The sequence below is a fragment of the Nerophis ophidion genome, linkage group LG03 (genome assembly GCF_033978795.1).
Source record: "Nerophis ophidion isolate RoL-2023_Sa linkage group LG03, RoL_Noph_v1.0, whole genome shotgun sequence".
Taxonomy (NCBI): domain Eukaryota; kingdom Metazoa; phylum Chordata; class Actinopteri; order Syngnathiformes; family Syngnathidae; genus Nerophis; species Nerophis ophidion.
In genome coordinates, this window is record NC_084613.1 from 86,611,414 (window position 1) to 86,628,444 (window position 17,031).

General features: G+C 40.8%; 1 protein-coding gene across 1 annotated transcript in view; it reads right to left on the reverse strand.

Annotated features, from left to right (window-relative positions):
• Positions 1 to 1,664: 1,664 nt before the first annotated feature.
• efna2a (ephrin-A2a) overlaps positions 1,665 to 17,031 on the reverse strand; it is a 219,202-nt gene continuing 203,835 nt past the window's right edge. Inside the window, exon 4 of the mRNA XM_061896281.1 lies at positions 1,665 to 3,331. Within this exon, the coding sequence (XP_061752265.1) occupies positions 3,211 to 3,331 (121 nt within the window). The 3' untranslated portion in view covers positions 1,665 to 3,210. The remainder of the gene's footprint in view (positions 3,332 to 17,031) is intronic.

Here is a 17,031-nt window from a genome sequence, read left to right on the forward strand (position 1 = left end):
CTGGAGCCAGAGTGCGAGCGAGAACGAAAGAGAAAAAGACAACTGCTGGAAACTATTGAAAAATAAAACCATATTGTAACCCTGAAACAGGCTCTCATGTCGGTGCTTGGGGGTCTGAAGAACTAACCAATAATAAATAAATAACTTCTTACCATTAACGCAACTTCTTGAACAGGTGCGACAGAAAAACGGATGGATGGATTAAAAATGCATGAGAATGTTTCATAATTTTAACATAATTTTTAACACTGTGATTACAAGTGGAATTAAAGCTGCAAGCAGCGTTGGTCGGGTCCGCCTTTGGCTGCTGTCCCCGAGACCCACGGCCGGATAAGCGGTAGAAGACGCCTTGGAGCCACTATTTTGAGAATCTAATGCATTGTGAAAGTAATGCAGTTGTTGTATTGAAGTGAAAATATCAAACTTCCTGTTGATTTTTGCTAAAGTATGTTGATTATTAAAATGTAGGTCTAAGTGAGACCTACATAGTGTTTTTTGTTTCATGTCTCTCTGACATTCCTACCGGAAGTTACAAGCAGTTTTGTCTGTGTTTTCTTCCTAGGAGCAGTTTGTCCGTGTTGTATTCCTAGGGGGGCGGTAGAGCACAATTTTGAGTTTTGAGGTTAGGTTTTTTCATCAGATCGCAATTTTTGCCAGACCTGATGTGTGTGTCAAGTTTGGTGAGTTTAGAAACATTTTAAGGGGGTCAAATAACAGCTCAAAGAGGCAAAAATGACATTTTTTAGGAGACTTTGCACAGGGGTTCTTTGAAGGCGCGTAAAATCAAAACCTGAGAACTTATCAAAACTCTGTTCTATACTTTTAATCAGAAAGGTTCAATCTCTCTCCTGTGCGAGTTTTAAGCCAAAAAAACAAACGTACTCAGAGGAGATAATGTTTGAAGAAAGCTGACCGGTTTTTACAAAACTTTTGTTTTGAAGGGGGGATTGCAAACTTCCTGTTGATTTTTGTTGGGGGTTGTCAATCTATGAAATGTAGGTCTAAGCGAGACCTACATAGAGGTTTTTGTTTCATGTCTCTCCGACATTCTTACCGGAAGTTACAAGCAGTTTTGTCTGTGTTTTCTTCCTAGGAGCAGTTTTTTCAGTGTTTTATTCAAAAATAGCGCTAGAGCGCAATTTGAGTTTTGGGGTTTATTTTTTTCATTAGATCCCAATATTCGCCAGTCCTTATGTGTGCGACAAGTTTGGTGACTTTTGAAGCATTTTAAAGGGGTCAAATTACAGCGCAAAGAGGCAAAAATTGCATTTTTTGCGAAAAATCTATTTTGAAGGGGTTTTTGCCAACTTCCTGTAGATTTTTGCTGAAAGAAGTGAGTGCATGAAAATTGGGTCTAAGTCAGACCTACATAGGAGTTTTTGTTTCATGTCGCTATGACATTCCTAACAGAAGTTACATGCAGTTTTGTCTGTAATTTTTTTCCTAGGGGGCGCTGGAGCGCAATTTTAATTTTGGGGGATTGGTTGCTTAATATGTTGGGAAGGTTTGCTAGACCGACGTGTGTGTCAAATTTGGTGAGTTTTGAAGCATGTTAAGGGGGTCGAATTACAGCGCGTTGGTGCGGTATAATAATAAAACACAGCAGTTTCAATAGGGTCCGCAGGCCCATTGCCAAAGGACTCCACAGGAGTCCTTTGGCAATGGGCCTGTCGGACCCTAATTATTCATTACTTATCCTGTTAAGCAACGTCAGGTCAGATTTATCAGAGAGCCAGATGTAGTCATCAAAAGAGCCACATCTGGCTCTAGAGCCATAGGTTCCCTACCCCTGAGTTAAAGGAATGTAAAAGATGACTGTTAGTCCATGTTAAAAACAGACTGAGAAGGTCGTTAAGAGTTTTTTGCAAAATAGTCATAAACGATGGACAACTGTAAACCAATACATTGTTTATTTTTTACTAACTTGAGAGTACTTTTAAATGGGATCCTACTAAATTCTTGTGAGTACAGGCCGATGTCAGTCCATTTGCATGTTTGTGTGTGTGTTCACAGTGCTTGCTCAGTTTGTTCCCTTCCCGACAAAATTCCGCAACTGCCGTTTTTCCGTCCTCAATCCGTGTGTGTGTATGTGTGTATGAGTTTGTGGTGATGCCACACGCGCCGCAGTCGCAGCGCGTACACTTCCCTTTCACCGGCCGAACTCCCCCGAAGGACGGGTTGGAGTCGGCGTTAGCGTTTTCCGGGCAAACGTTGTCCCTGGATGGAGCCGCACCGGGAGAGAGCGGGAATCCTGCCTTCCGCTGCCTGAAGAGTCTCTGGGAAGAGCGAGAGTGGCAGCGGTGTGTTTCTGCTTCTCCCCATGAAAAAATAGATCATCAATACAAACACGGTTGTTCTGAGGGTCTCACAGTGGTCATGCAAACCGCCACGTCCTCTCCCCCGCCTTGCCGAACCTCCGCAAAAAACCCCCAAACTCCTGTTAGCCAGGAGCCGCTCCCCAGAAACGCAGTCCAGTCATAACGAGTACACAAAGACAAAGGAGGTGGGTGACCAGTGGTACATTCATACAGGAGTAAAGTCATGGTTCCAGAAGTCACCCGACCCGTTGGGGCTAATAAGACGAGTGCAGACGTCGCCCGTCCTGAGAGCAGGCGGTGATAAATGCTTTGTTTAGAAAGACAAACGAGACAAGACACATCCAACCTGAAAATGTACACTTCAGCACCCAGAAGCCACCCTGACCTCCAAAGGGGCGATAGTTAAAGTTGTCATCCTGTGGTCTGGGATAGAACTCAATCGTTATCAAGACTTTGGGAGTACAAAACCTTCCGGATTGACCTCTTAACGCTCAGATCATACGGATGACAAGTTTAATCGTATCTTTACCTACCCATCCGTGGCCAAGAGTCTACGGTCACGTCCCAAAAAAAAAAAGAGGATCCTGGTACCGGTGAGAAGACGTTTCCTACAGTGCAACATATCCGGTCAACCCTATAGGTTTGGGATGGCCAGACCCAGGAAGGGTGTCCGTAGTCGGGCCATGGAGGGCGGGCAGGGCGGCTGGCAGTGGTGGTGGCTGGTGGTTGAATTGTAAATAGTGGGGTTGAGGGAGTGGGAAGGAAAGGGGATTCAAAAAGGGCTTCCCTGAGGGGGGTGGTGGAGTTAGGGGGACAGCCAGCTTGGCCCGGCCCAGCCCGGCCCGGCCCAGCCCAGCATCGCGGGGCGGTAGCTCCAAGGAAGACAAGGTGGTCACAGCTGGGAGAAGAGTCCGAGCAGCAGCCAGGCCAGTGCAGCTACCGGGGCCGGGGAGTTCGGTCTCAAGCTCGGACCTCCGTCGGTCAGGAAGGGTTCCGGGGAGTCGTATCCTGAGCCATCTGGAACACAAGAGATGAGAGGCGACAAAAAATCTGATCTGACAAATAAAAAGGCATCAAGTGACGGCGTTGTCACAGTTTGTAACAGACTTAGACTTGGACAAACTTTATTGATCCACAAGGGAAATTGTTAGAAAGGGTAATGCAGGTATGAAGTAGACTAAAAATGTACCATAGGACAAATATAAAATATATGTAATATAATATATACTGATATATTGTATTATTATATTGCATCACAGTGCCTCAGACTGGAAGTCTCTGCAGATGTGCTGAGGACGGCGGAAAAGATTATCAGGACTCCTCTTCCTCTTATCCAGGAGGTCGCAAAAAGCCACTGCCTGACCAGGGCTCAGAAAATCTGCAGAGACTCCTCCCACCCCTACCAAGGACTGTTTTCACTGCTGGACTCCAGAAAGAGGTTCCGCAGCCTCCGAAGCAGAACCTCCAGGAAAAGATTATCAGGACTCCTCTTCCTCTTATCCAGGAGATCGCAAAAAGCCACTGCCTGACCAGGGCTCGGAAAATCTGCAGAGACTCCTCCCACCCCCACCAGGGACTGTTTTCACTGCTGGACTCTAGAAAGAGGTTCCGCAGCCTCCGAAGCAGAACCTCCAGGCTCTGTTTGATTGATTGATTGAAACTTTAATTAGTAGATTGCACAGTACAGTACATATTCCGTAGAATTGACCACTAAATGGTAACACCCCAATAAGTTTTTCAACTTGGTAACAGCTTCTTCCCTCAGACCGTAAGACTCTTGAACGCATCAAAATAATCCCCTCAATTCCCCCCCCAAAATTGATTGGAATATAAAGACAATAGAACATACATCCATAAACCTGGATGCATATGCAAAAGTGCAATATATTTATCTGTACAGTCATCTATTTATTCATACCTGCACCTTATTGCTCTTTCATCCTGCACTACCACAAGCTAATGCAAAAAAAATGTAGTTATTATCTGTACTGTAAAGTTCAAATTTGAATGACAATGAAAGCAAGTCTGCCTAAGTAACAGCTGCAGAACCAAAGAACCAAACTTCATGAATGTTTTTTTTTTATGACCAACAAGTATGTGCTCCAATCACTCTGTCACAAAAAAACAAGAGTTGTCGAAATGATTGGAAACTCAAGACAGCCATCTGGATGTTGTTGATAAATGGCTTTCGCTTTGCATTGTAGAGCTTTAACTTGCACTTACAGATGAAGCGACAAACTGTATTTAGTGACAGTGGTTTTCTGAAGTGTTCCTGAGCCCATGTGGTGATATCCTTTAGAGATTGATGTGGGTTTTTGATACAGTGCCGTCTGAGGGATGGAAGGTCACGGTCATTCAATGTTGGTTTCCGGCCATGCCGCTTACGTGGAGTGATTTCTCCAGATTCTCTGAACCTTTTGATGATATTATGGAGCGTAGATGTTGAAATCCCTCAATTTCTTGCAATTGCACTTTGAGAAAGGTTGTTCTTAAACTGTTTGACTATTTGCTCACGCAGTTGTGGACAAAGGGGTGTACCTCGCCCCATCCTTTCTGGTGAAAGACTGAGCATTTTTTTTGGGAAGCTGTTTTTACAGCCAATCATGGCACCCACCTGTTCCCAATTAGCCTGCACACCTGTGGGATGTTCCAAATAAGCGTTTGATGAGCATTCCTCAATTTTATCAGTATTTATTGGCACCTTTCCCAACTTCTTTGTCACGTGTTGCTGGCATCAAATTTTAAAGTTAATGATTATTTGCACCCAAAAATTTTTTTTTATCAGTTTGAACATCAAATATGTTGTCTTTGTAGCATATTCAACTGAATATGGCTTGAAAAGGATTTGCAAATCATTGTATTCTGTTTATATTTACATCCAACACAATTTCCCAACTCATATGGAAACGGGGTTTTTGTATATATATATATATATATATATATATATATATATATATATATATATATATATATATATATATATATACAGAACTGTCTCAGAAAATTTGAATATTGTGATAAAGTCCTCTATTTTCTGTAATGCAACTAAAAACATGAAAATGTCATACATTCTGGATTCATTACACATCAACTGAAATAATACAAGCCTTTTATTGTTTAATATTGCTGATTATGGCATACAGCTTAAGAAAACTCAAAAATCCTATCTAAAAAAATTAGAATATTTCCTCAGACCAAGTAAAAAAAAAAGATTTATAACAGCAAAACAAACTAAAACATTTGAAAATGTCGAATAATGCACTCAGTACTTGGTTGGGAATCCTTTTGCAGGGATTACTGCATCAATGTGGCGTGGCATGGAGGCAATCGGCCTGTGGCATTGCTGAGGTGTTATGGATGCACAGGATGCTTCAATAGCGGCCTTCAGCTCATTTGCATTATTGGGTCTGGTGTCTTTCAGCTTCTTCTTCACAATAACCCACAAATTCTCTATGGGGTTCAGGTCAGGGGAGTTGGCAGGCCAATGGAGGACAGTAATGCCTTGCTCAGTACACCAGTTACTGCTGGTTTTGGAAGCATGTACACAGCTGCATTGACTCTGGACTTGATGAAACACAGTGGACCAAAACCAGCAGCTGACATGGCTCCCCAAACCCTTTTGTTGTCTAGAGTTCAGGAGGGGCATGACCACGGGAATACAGCTATTGAAGCTTTATCTGTTGTAAAGCTTTATGGAGATGATGATTTAATTTTCCAGCATGATCTGGCACCTGTCAACAGTTCCAAAACCAGCAGTAACTGGTGTACTGACCATGGCATTACTGTCCTCCGTCAGCTACATCAGGACTGCCAACAATTGCGAGTTAATAAAAGAACCAAACCCCAAAACTAAAAATTGCGCTCTACCGCCCCCCTAGGAATACAACACAGACAAACTGCTCCTAGGAAGAAAACACAGACAAAACTGCTTGTAACTTCCGGTAGGAATGTCAGAGAGACATGAAACAAAAACCTCTATGTAGGTCTCGCTTAGACCTACATTTCATAGATTGACAACCCCCAACAAAAATCAACAGGAAGTTTGCAATCCCCCCTTCAAAACAAAAGTTTTGTAAAAACCGGTCACCTTTCTTCAAACATTATCTCCTCTGAGTGCGTTTGTTATTTTGGCTTCAAACTCGCACAGGAGAGAGATTGAACCCTTCTGATTAAAAGTATAGAACAGAGTTTTGATAATTTCTCAGGTTTTGATTTTACGCGCCTTCAAAGAACCCCTGTGCAAAGTCTCCTAAAAAATGTCATTTTTGCCTCTTTGAGCTGTTATTTGACCCCCTTAAAATGCTTCTAAACTCACCAAACTTGACATACACATCAGGTCTGGCAAAAATTGCGATCTGATGAAAAAACCTAACCTCAAAACTCAAAATTGCGCTCTACCGCCCCCCTAGGAATACAACACGGACAAACTGCTCCTAGGAAGAAAACACAGACAAAACGGCTTGTAACTTCCGGTAGGAATGTCAGGGAGACATGAAACAAAAAACACTATGTAGGTCTCACTTAGACCTACATTTTAATAATTAACATACTTTAGCAAAAATCAACAGGAAGTTTGATATTTTCACTTCAATACAACAACTGCATTACTTTCACAATGCATTAGATTCTCAAAATAGTGGCTCCAAGGCGTCTTCTAACGCTTATCCGGCCGTGGGTCTCGGGGGCAGCAGCCAAAGGTGGACCCGACCAACGCTGCTTGCAGCTTTAATTCATTATTTATCGTGTTAAGCAGAGTCAGCTCAAATTTGCCTGAGAGCCGGTTGCAGTCATCAAAAGAGCCACATCTGGCTCCCGAGCCATAGGTTCCCTACCCCTGAACTAAGGTATTGAAATATGGCAGCGTTTGATTTGACATGAATCGATACCCGGTTATACCGACGGAAGTTGGTCGGCGCCTATTAAAATACCGAAGTCGGGGGCCAAAACCTTACCATGAATTGATTAACGTGGACCACGAGTTAAACTAGTGAATAAACTTATTGGGGTGTTACCATTTAGTGGTCAATTGTACGGAATATGTACTGTACTGTGCAATCTACTAATAAAAGGATCAATCAATCAATCAAAACCCTGGCAGAAACACAAACCAGATCGGGCCTGAGTCGTTACGAACCGAGCTGATGGAAACGTGCCCTGAAACACAACGCTTTGCCTCCGACAGGCGAGGAATATCAGGAGCGAGGACACCGAGGCTGAGGAAGAAAGGTGGGAGGATGCTCTGTGGGGGGTTGAACCAACCTAATTACAGTTTAATCACAGAGACTCGGAGAATCTGGAGCAGCTGACACACACACACACACACACACACACGAAAGTATTTCAAACAGGAGCAGGGTTGTCAATGACGGAGACAGACTTCATCAATTGCTCATCAATCATGTAAACAGTCTAAGATAATTCTTGTTGTATCGAAAAAAAACCCATCGCCAGTCCTCCGGATGCTTCCAATCCCGGCCTGGAAAGCTGGCGCCCGTCCATCTTTTCCCTGACAACTTCAAAGTGTGTCACTATCAAGGGAGAAGAGTTACTAGGCAGGTTTGATGCCGCACGTCGAGCTCCCTTTCAAAAAAAAAAATCCGCCTCACTCGCCCGACTTTCAAAATAAAAGTTGCATAACGGCATCTGACCTAAATTCACAGCGTTCCTCTACTTCTGTATATTTTTGTGTCCAGCTAATGCAAACAAAGACCACGCCAGGTTTGTACTAAAAGATGATAATTAGGCAGCAAAAGTGTGAAAAAAAAATTATTCGGGGGACCTAGCAAAGGTCCACTCGAAAAACAGACCACCGTCTGTTTTTCATTGATCATGAAAATGATCAATGAAACCAGATCAATGATTTGGATCAGCCCCAAAATGTAATCCCCTTTCTAATATTTTCTGAAAGTTTCATCAAAAATGCGTCAATAACATTTTGAGCTATCTGTAGAAATGGAGTGAACCCTCTTGTTGTCACACCTACGGATCATGTTTTGTTTTGTCATGTTATGTTTTTGATTTTGGACATTCAGTCACGTTTTGCACTTCCTGGTTTTATTTGTTTCCATGCCAACATATTATGATAATTAGGAAGCAAAAGTTTGAAAAAAAAATTATTCGGGGGACCTGATAAAGGTCCACTCGAAAAACAGACCACCGTCTGTTTTTCATTGATCATGAAAATGATCAATGAAACCAGATCAATGATCCAAATCATTGATCTGGATCAGCCCCAAAATGTAATCCCATTTCTAATATTTTCTGAAAGTTTCATCAAAAATGTGTCAATAACATTTTGAGCTATCTGTAGAAATGGAGTGAACCCTCTTGTTGTCACACCTACGGATCATGTTTGGTTTTGTCATGTTATGTTTTTGATTTTGGACATTCAGTCACGTTTTGCACTTCCTGGTTTTATTTGTTTCCATGCCAACGTATTATGATAATTAGGCAGCAAAAGTGTGAAAAAAAAATTATTCGGGGGACCTGATAAAGGTCCACTCGAAAAACAGACCACCGTCTGTTTTTCATTGATCCTGAAAAGGATCAATGAAACCAGATCAATGATCCAAATCATTGATCTGGATCAGCCCCAAAATGTAATCCCATTTCTAATATTTTCTGAAAGTTTCATCAAAAATGTTTCAATAACATTTTGAGCTATCTGTAGAAATGGAGTGAACCCTCTTGTTGTCACACCTACGGATCATGTTTTGTTTTTTCATGTTATGTTTTTGATTTTGGACATTCAGTCATGTTTTGCACTTCCTGGTTTTATTTGTTTCCATGCCAACGTATTAGTTCCCACCGTGTCACGCACCTGTTCCTGATTATTACAGCCAGTATTTAAGTAATTTTCTTTCTGTTCATCATTCTGGGATCTTCTCACATGTGCACGCACCCTACCCATGCTGCACCTCCTTCATGTCCTTGTCCATGGTTCCATGCCGTGTACGTTTTTGTATTCATGCCATTGTGCTAGTTTTGTTTTGTTTGGATATAGTCATGCCATTGTGCTGTTTTGTTTTAAGTATAGTATAGATTTTTATCCTTGGTTTGCCTTTTTGTAGTTTGTTTATTTAATAAATATCATGTACTTACATGATATTTGTCAGTCGTCCGCAGTCTTTGTCTCTGTGGGTGGAGGCGTGGCCTCTAGCATATAGTATTCATATGGCCTGGGTGGATCTCCCGTGACAGGAGGTTTAACATTTTTGCAATGCAGTCTGCCGAAAATGATGGAAAGCGCCACTCTACATAGCAACTGACAGGGAATGGGGTTGTCCCGATACCAATATTTTGGTACCGGTACCAAAATGTATTTCGGTACTTTTCTAAATAAAGGGGACCACAAAAAAATGTCATTATTGGCTTTATTTTAACAACAAAAAAATCTTATAGTACATGAAACATATGTTTATTATTGTAATTTATTCCTTAAATATAACAGTGAACATACTAGACAACTTGTCTTGTAAGTAAACAAACAAAAACTCCTGATTAGTCTGCAGTAACATATTGTGTCATTTATCTACCTATTATTTTGTCAACATTCTGAGGGACAAACTGTAAAAAATAGATTATTAATCTACTTGTTCGTTTACTGTTAATATCTGCTTACTTTCTGTGCCAATATGTTCTATCTACACTTCTGTTAAAATATAATAATCAAGTATTCTTCTCTTCTTTGATGCTTTACATTGGTTTTGGACGATACTAAAACATTTAGGTAATGATCCGATACCAAGTAGATACAGGATCATACATTCAAAGTCACATATTCAAAGTCCTCATGTGTCCACGGACGTATTTACTGAGTTTATAAACATAATATTAAGGTTAAAAAGATTTTTTGATGATAATAAAAATTGATGTAATCATGGTAGTATCGACTACATACGCTCCTGTACTTGGTATCATTACAGTAGATCCACCCATGGCCTCTGTTTACATCGTGACGACGGTGAGCCATTGTATCCTCCTGCGGTGTGTAGTGAAGCATGTTGAGATATTCCTCGTCCTCCAGTGATAATGCTACTTGTAAGAAACTTACTTTATTTGTCTTGCTAGCCATGTTTTAAAGCACCTCTTCCTGAGGGCGTTTCAGTGTAATAACTTCACTTTTATCGTCAGTTTTTAAGCCAAAACGCGTCCGTTCTCCCTTTTCTGTCCACATGCTGTCTCTGCTTGTCAGTACTCTGTGTGCGCGCGCTGCCAAACATGCTCCTCTGCTCGTAAAACCAGGAATATCACGACGCGCTGGTAGTTTTCAAACAGAGTATAGTACCGTTGTTGATTGATTAGTAATGCCATACTATACTAGTACCGGTATAGCGTCTAACCCTGGTCGCCACTATACACTCTACCCTTTTTAAAATGAAAGAAAATACAGAAATAAAGAACTTTGCTAACATTGCATTTTGGTCTGAAACAGAAAATATCGTTTAAATTATTATTTTTTTTAACCAACTTGAGCCATTTGATACTGGAAAATAAAAGTAAATCAACTCAATAAATAGTAAAAATTCAGAGCACAAGATATATAGTTCGGTTGGTAGAGCGGCCGTGCCAGCAACCTGAGGGTTCCAGGTTCGATCCCCGCTTCCGCCATCCTAGTCACTGCCGTCGTGTCCTTGAGCAAGGCACTTTACCCACATGCTCCCGGTGTCACCCGCACTGGTTTAAATGTCACTTAGATATCGGGTTTCACTGTGTAAACGCGCTTTGAGTCACTAGAGAAAACCGCTATATAAATATACAAACCCCGTTTCCATATGAGTTGGGAAATGGTGTTAGATGTAAATATAAACAGAATACAATGATTTGCAAATCCTTTTCAAGCCATATTCAGTTGAATATGCTACAAAGACAACATATTTGATGTTCAAACTGATAAACATTCTTTTTTTTGTGCAAATAATCATTAACTTTAGAATTTGATGCCAGCAACACGTGACAAAGAAGTTGGGAAAGGTGGCAATAAATACTGATAAAGTTGAGAACAACATTTCTCAACGAGCTATTGCAAGGAATTTAGGGATTTTACCATCTACGGTCCGTAAAATCCATCAAAAACCGACATCAGTGTGTAAAGGATATCACCACCTGGGCTCAGGAACACTTCAGAAAACCACTGTCAGTAACTACAGTGTGTTGCTACATCTGTAAGTGCAAGTTAAAGCTCTACTATGCAAAGCAAAAGTCATTTATCAACAACATCCAGAAATGCCACCGGCTTCTCTGGGCCCAAGATCATTTAAGATGGACTGATGCAAAGTGGAAAAGTGTTCTGTGGTCTGACGAGTCCACATTTCAAATAATATTTGGAAACTGTGGATGTGGTGTCCTCCGGAACAAAGAGGAAAATAACCATTTGGATTGTTATAGGTGCAAAGTGTAAAAGCCAGCATGTGTGATGGTATGGGGGTGTATTAGTGCCCAAGGCATGGGTAACTTACACATCTGTGAAGGCACCATTAATGCTGAAAGGTACATACAGGTTTTGGAACAACATATGTTGTCATCCAAGCAACGTTATAATGGACGCCCCTGCTTATTTCAGCAAGACAAGTGTTACAACAGCGTGGCTTCGTGAAAAAAAGAGTGCGGGTACTTTCCTGGCCCGCCTGCAGTCCAGACCTGTCTCCCATGGAAAATGTGTGGCGCATTATGAAGCGTAAAATAGGACAGCAGAGACCCTGGACTGTTGAAGGACTGAAGCTCTACATAAAACAAGAATGGGAAAGAATTCCACTTTCAAAGCTTCAACAATTAGTTTCCTCAGTTCCCAAACGTTTATTGAGTGTTGTTAAAAGAAAAGGTGATGTAACACAGTGGTGAACATGCCCTTTCCCAACTACTTTGGCACGTGTTGCAGCCATGAAATTCTAAGTTAATTATTATTTGCCCAAAAAAAAAAAGTTTATGAGTTTGAACATCAAATATGTTGTCTTTGTAGCATATTCAACTGAATATGGCTTGAAAAGGATTTGCAAATCATTGTATTCTGTTTATATTTACATCTAACACAATTTCCCAACTCATATGGAAACGGGGTTTGTACTTTATTTCACAATATAAAACTCTTTTAACTTGATTTTTTAAAAAAATCAGAATGAGGAAGGATTAATGGCGACAATGAGCATGTTTTGTGGTGCACAGCTTTTCAAAGCAGAGTTGGAGGCATGACACTGCATGATACTGATAAAGCACGTCGCCCAGGGTCACTCCCAATTAGTTATGAAGAACTGCTTTAATGACACTGTCAAACATTAAAAAAAAAAAAACACAGCGAAATATATATATATATATATATATATATATATATAAAAAATACAACAAAAATGCAAATACGGCAAAAGCTTACGGATTTATTTATTTAAAAGTTAGTACAAACCCCAAAAGCAGTGAAGTTGTCACGTTGTGTAAATGGAAAATAAAAAGAGAATACAAATCCTTTTCGACTTATATTCTATTGAATAGACAGCAAAGACAAGATATTTCATGTTCACACTGAAAAACGTTATTTTTTATTTTGAATTTAACGGCAGCAACACATTGCAAAAAAGTTGTCACAGGTGCATTTTTACCAGTGTGTTACATGGCCTTTCCTTTAAACAACACTCAGTAAAGGTTTGGGAACTGAGGAGACACATATTGAAGTTTAATTATTTCCCATTCTTGCTTGATGTGAAGCTTAAGTTGTTCAACATTCTCCCTTCTTATATTTTAGCCTTCATATTGCACCAATGGGAGACAGGTCTGGACTACAGGCAGGCCAGTCTAGTACCCGCACTCTTTTACTATGAAGCCATGATGTTGTTACACGTGGCTTGGCATTGTCTTGCTGAAATAAGCAGGGGCGTCCATGATAATGTTGCTTAGATGACAACATATGTTGTTCCAAAACCTGTATGTACCTTTCAGCATTAATGGTGCCTTCACAGATGTGTAAGTTACCCATGCCTTGGGCACTAATGCACCCCCATACCATCACACATGCTGGCTTTTACACTTTGCGCCTATAACAATCCGGATGGTTGTTTTCCTCTTTAAAGTTCACGGTTTCCCCCAAAAAATTCTAAATGCAGACTCGTCAGACCACAGAACACTTTTCCACATTGCATTAGTCCATCTCAGGTGAGCTCGTGCCTAGCAGGTTTCCGGGTGTTGTTGATAAATGGCTTTGGCTTTGCATAGTGCAGTTTTAACTTGCACTTACAGATGTAGTGACCGACTGTAATTACTGACAGTGGTTTTCTGAAGTGTTCCTGAGCCCGTGTGGTGATATCCTTTACACACTGATGTCACTTTTTGATGCAGTACCACCTAAGGGATCCAAAGTCACGGGCATTCAATGTTACATCCAGTGATTTCTCCATATTTTCCTAAGCTTTTGATGATATTACGGACCGTGGACGGTGAAATCCCTAAATTCCTTGCAGTAGTTGAATGAGAAATGTTGTTCTTAAACAATTTGCTCACGCATTTGTTCGCAAAGTGGTGACCCTCGCCCCGTCCTCGTTTGTGAACGACTGAGCATTTCACAGATGCTGCTTTTATACCTGATCATAGCACCCACCCGTTCCCAATTAGCCGGGATGTTCCAAATAAGTCTTTGATGAGCATTCCTCGCTATGTTTTGCCACTTGTGCCAGCTTTTTTTTTTTGGAAACATGTTGCAGTCATCAAATTTCAAATGAGCTAATATTTGCAAATAAACAACACATTTTTTTCAGTTGGAACGTTAAATATCTTGTCTTTGCAGTCTATTCAATTGAATATTGTCATGTCTGTGTGATCATGTTTTGTTGTAGTCATGTTCGGTTTTGTTTTTGGACTCTTTTGTGCACTTTTGTCTGTCTTGTCACCATAGCAACCCATTAGTTTTCACCTTATCCCCATGTCACGCACCTGGTTTCACTAATCACCACAGTATTATTTAAGCCACAGTTGCCAGGTAGTAAACCTGGCACCATCACCATATACATCCATCCATCCATTTTCTACCGCTTATTCTCTTTCGGGGTCGCGGGGGGCGCTGGCGCCTATCTCAGCTACAATCGGGCGGAAGGCAGGGTACACCCTGGACAAGTCGCCACCTCATCGCAGGGCCAACACAGATAGACAGTGGGGCAAAAAAGTATTCAGTCAGCCAGCGATTGTGCAAGTTCTCCCACTTCAAATGATGACAGAGGTCTGTAATGTTCAGCATAGGTACACTTCAACTGTGAGAGACAGAATGTGGAAAATTATTCCAGGAATTCACATTGTAGGAATTTTAAAGAATTTATTTGTAAATGATGGTGGAAAATAAGTATTTGGCTCCAAATCTCAGGATACATGGCCCCATTCATTCTTTCCTTAACACGGATCAATCTTCCTGTCCCCTTAGCAGAAAAACAGCCCCAAAGCATGATGTTTCCACCTCCATGCTTCGCAGTAGGTGTGGTGTTCTTGGGATGCAACTCAGTATTCTTCTTCCTCCAAACACCACCAGTTGAGTTTATACCAAAAAGTTCTATTTTGGTTTCATCTGACCACATGACATTCTCCCGATCCTCTGCTGTATCATCCATGTATCCATTTTGGTATAAACTCAACTGGTGGTGTTTGGAGGAGGAAGAATACTGAGTTGCATCCCAAGAACACCATACCTACTGTGAAGCATGGGGGTGGAAACATAATGCTTTGGGGCTGTTATTCTGCTAAGGGGACAGGACGATTGATCCGTGTTAAGGAAAGAATGAATGGGGCCATGTATCCTGAGATTTGGAGCCAAAACCTCCTTTGAATGCTTGACCCAATACTTATTTTCCAGCATAATTTACAAATAAATTCTTTAAAATTCCTACAATGTGAATTCATGGATTTTTTTGTCACATTCTGTCTCTCACAGTTGAAGTGTACCTATGCTGAACATTACAGACCTCTGTCATCATTTGAAGTGGGAGAACTTGCACAATCGCTGCCTGACTAAATACTTTTTTGCCCCACTGTATATTCCTTTGAGAACTCGGGTGTATGAATGAGCCGCACGATTTGATGATTTAAGAATAATAAAATAAAAATAAAAAGAGTGTGTGTGTATATGTACTACATATCTGACACATGCAATATTTCCTTATTGAATAGTTTCAATGTTAGAGCTCACACGGTCAATAAGGTGGCCACTGTGTTTGAAAAATCAACTTAATCTGTATTATATTTATCCCTGACAGCATTTTTTGTTGTAAATTGTGAGTTGTGTCTGTTAAAATTATTGTTTTTTTTTTTTTACAAATGACAACAGATGTGAACAAGAGCATGTATTATCTTTGTGTGATGATGTAAATGAGGCGTGCTTGTATTGTATATTAAGTATGTGTCCATGAAAGGGCATTTTATGACTTTTCTTAATTTAATTACATGCTAAATCGGTGGCTGACTAAATACTTTTTTGCCCCACTGTATCACCCTCGATACGTTTACCCCCGTCATGCCATGCTACCTCTACTTCATGCCTTGCCCTGCCTGTCACTCATACTGTCCATAGTTCCCCTCCTGCCCATGCAACGTAAGTTTTTGGTTTTTATGTCACAGTTATCGGTAGTTATCGGGGCGGTATAGCTCGGTTGGTAGAGTGGCCGTGCCAGTAACTTGGGCGTTGCAGGTTCGATTCCCACTTCTGCCATCCTAGTCACTGCCGTTGTGTCCTTGGGCAAGACACTTTACCCACCTGCTCCCAGTGCCACCCACACTGGTTTAAATGTAACTTAGATATTGGGTTTCACTATGTAAAAGCGCTTGGAGTCACTAGAGAAAAGCGCTATATAAATATAATTCACTTCACTAATTCACTTATCGAGTTTTGCCTTTTGTCCATTGTTCTGCCTTTGTGATATTTTTTTTCTTCCATTAGTCATGTTTGTTCTCCGCCATTGTGCGCGCCTTTTGTTTGCTTCCTTTTTTTTTTTGTAGTTTGTTAGTGTTAAAATAAAATATGTACTTACATTCACGTCTTGCCCGCGCCAACTTTACTTTGCCTTCCAGGAAAACAAACCCCCATCGTCCACGTTTTGACAAATATAAGTTGAAAAGGATTTGCAAATGATTGTATTCTCTTTTTATTTAGCATTTACACAACGTGACAACTTCACTGCTTTGGGAGTTTGTATATATATAATATATATATAATATGTGTATATGTATATACGTATTTATATATATATATATATATATATATATATATATACTAGGGGTGGGCAAATTAATGCGTTAATTACGCGTTAACTCATCAATCTATTAACGCCGACAATTATTTTATCGCGTATTTGCGTATGTTGTTTACATGCTTTTATTTTGTTAACGCCTTTTCTTATAAAGATGGCATCTCCCGGACGGGCTTCAGCGTGGAGGGCCTCTTGGTAAAGATGGAACATTTGGCAAAAATACCGGACAATTCTGCAAATGTCCTGGCTGGCTTACAGCGTGGTCACTCCGGGATCACTTACGACCGCCAGACAATTCTGGATGTGGATAGATCGGGCCGTTTTGGACTGAATGAGGCGTGCTAGCTAGCATGGGAATACTTTGCCGGCTACATCCAGCGGCCTGTGAAGCAGCGGAGTATATGTGTTGTCTGTCTATTTATGAATAATGCAGACCAGGAGTGTTGGCTGACTTCTTAACGTTTACTTTCAGAGCGTGCATATCACAACATACAAGATGCCGT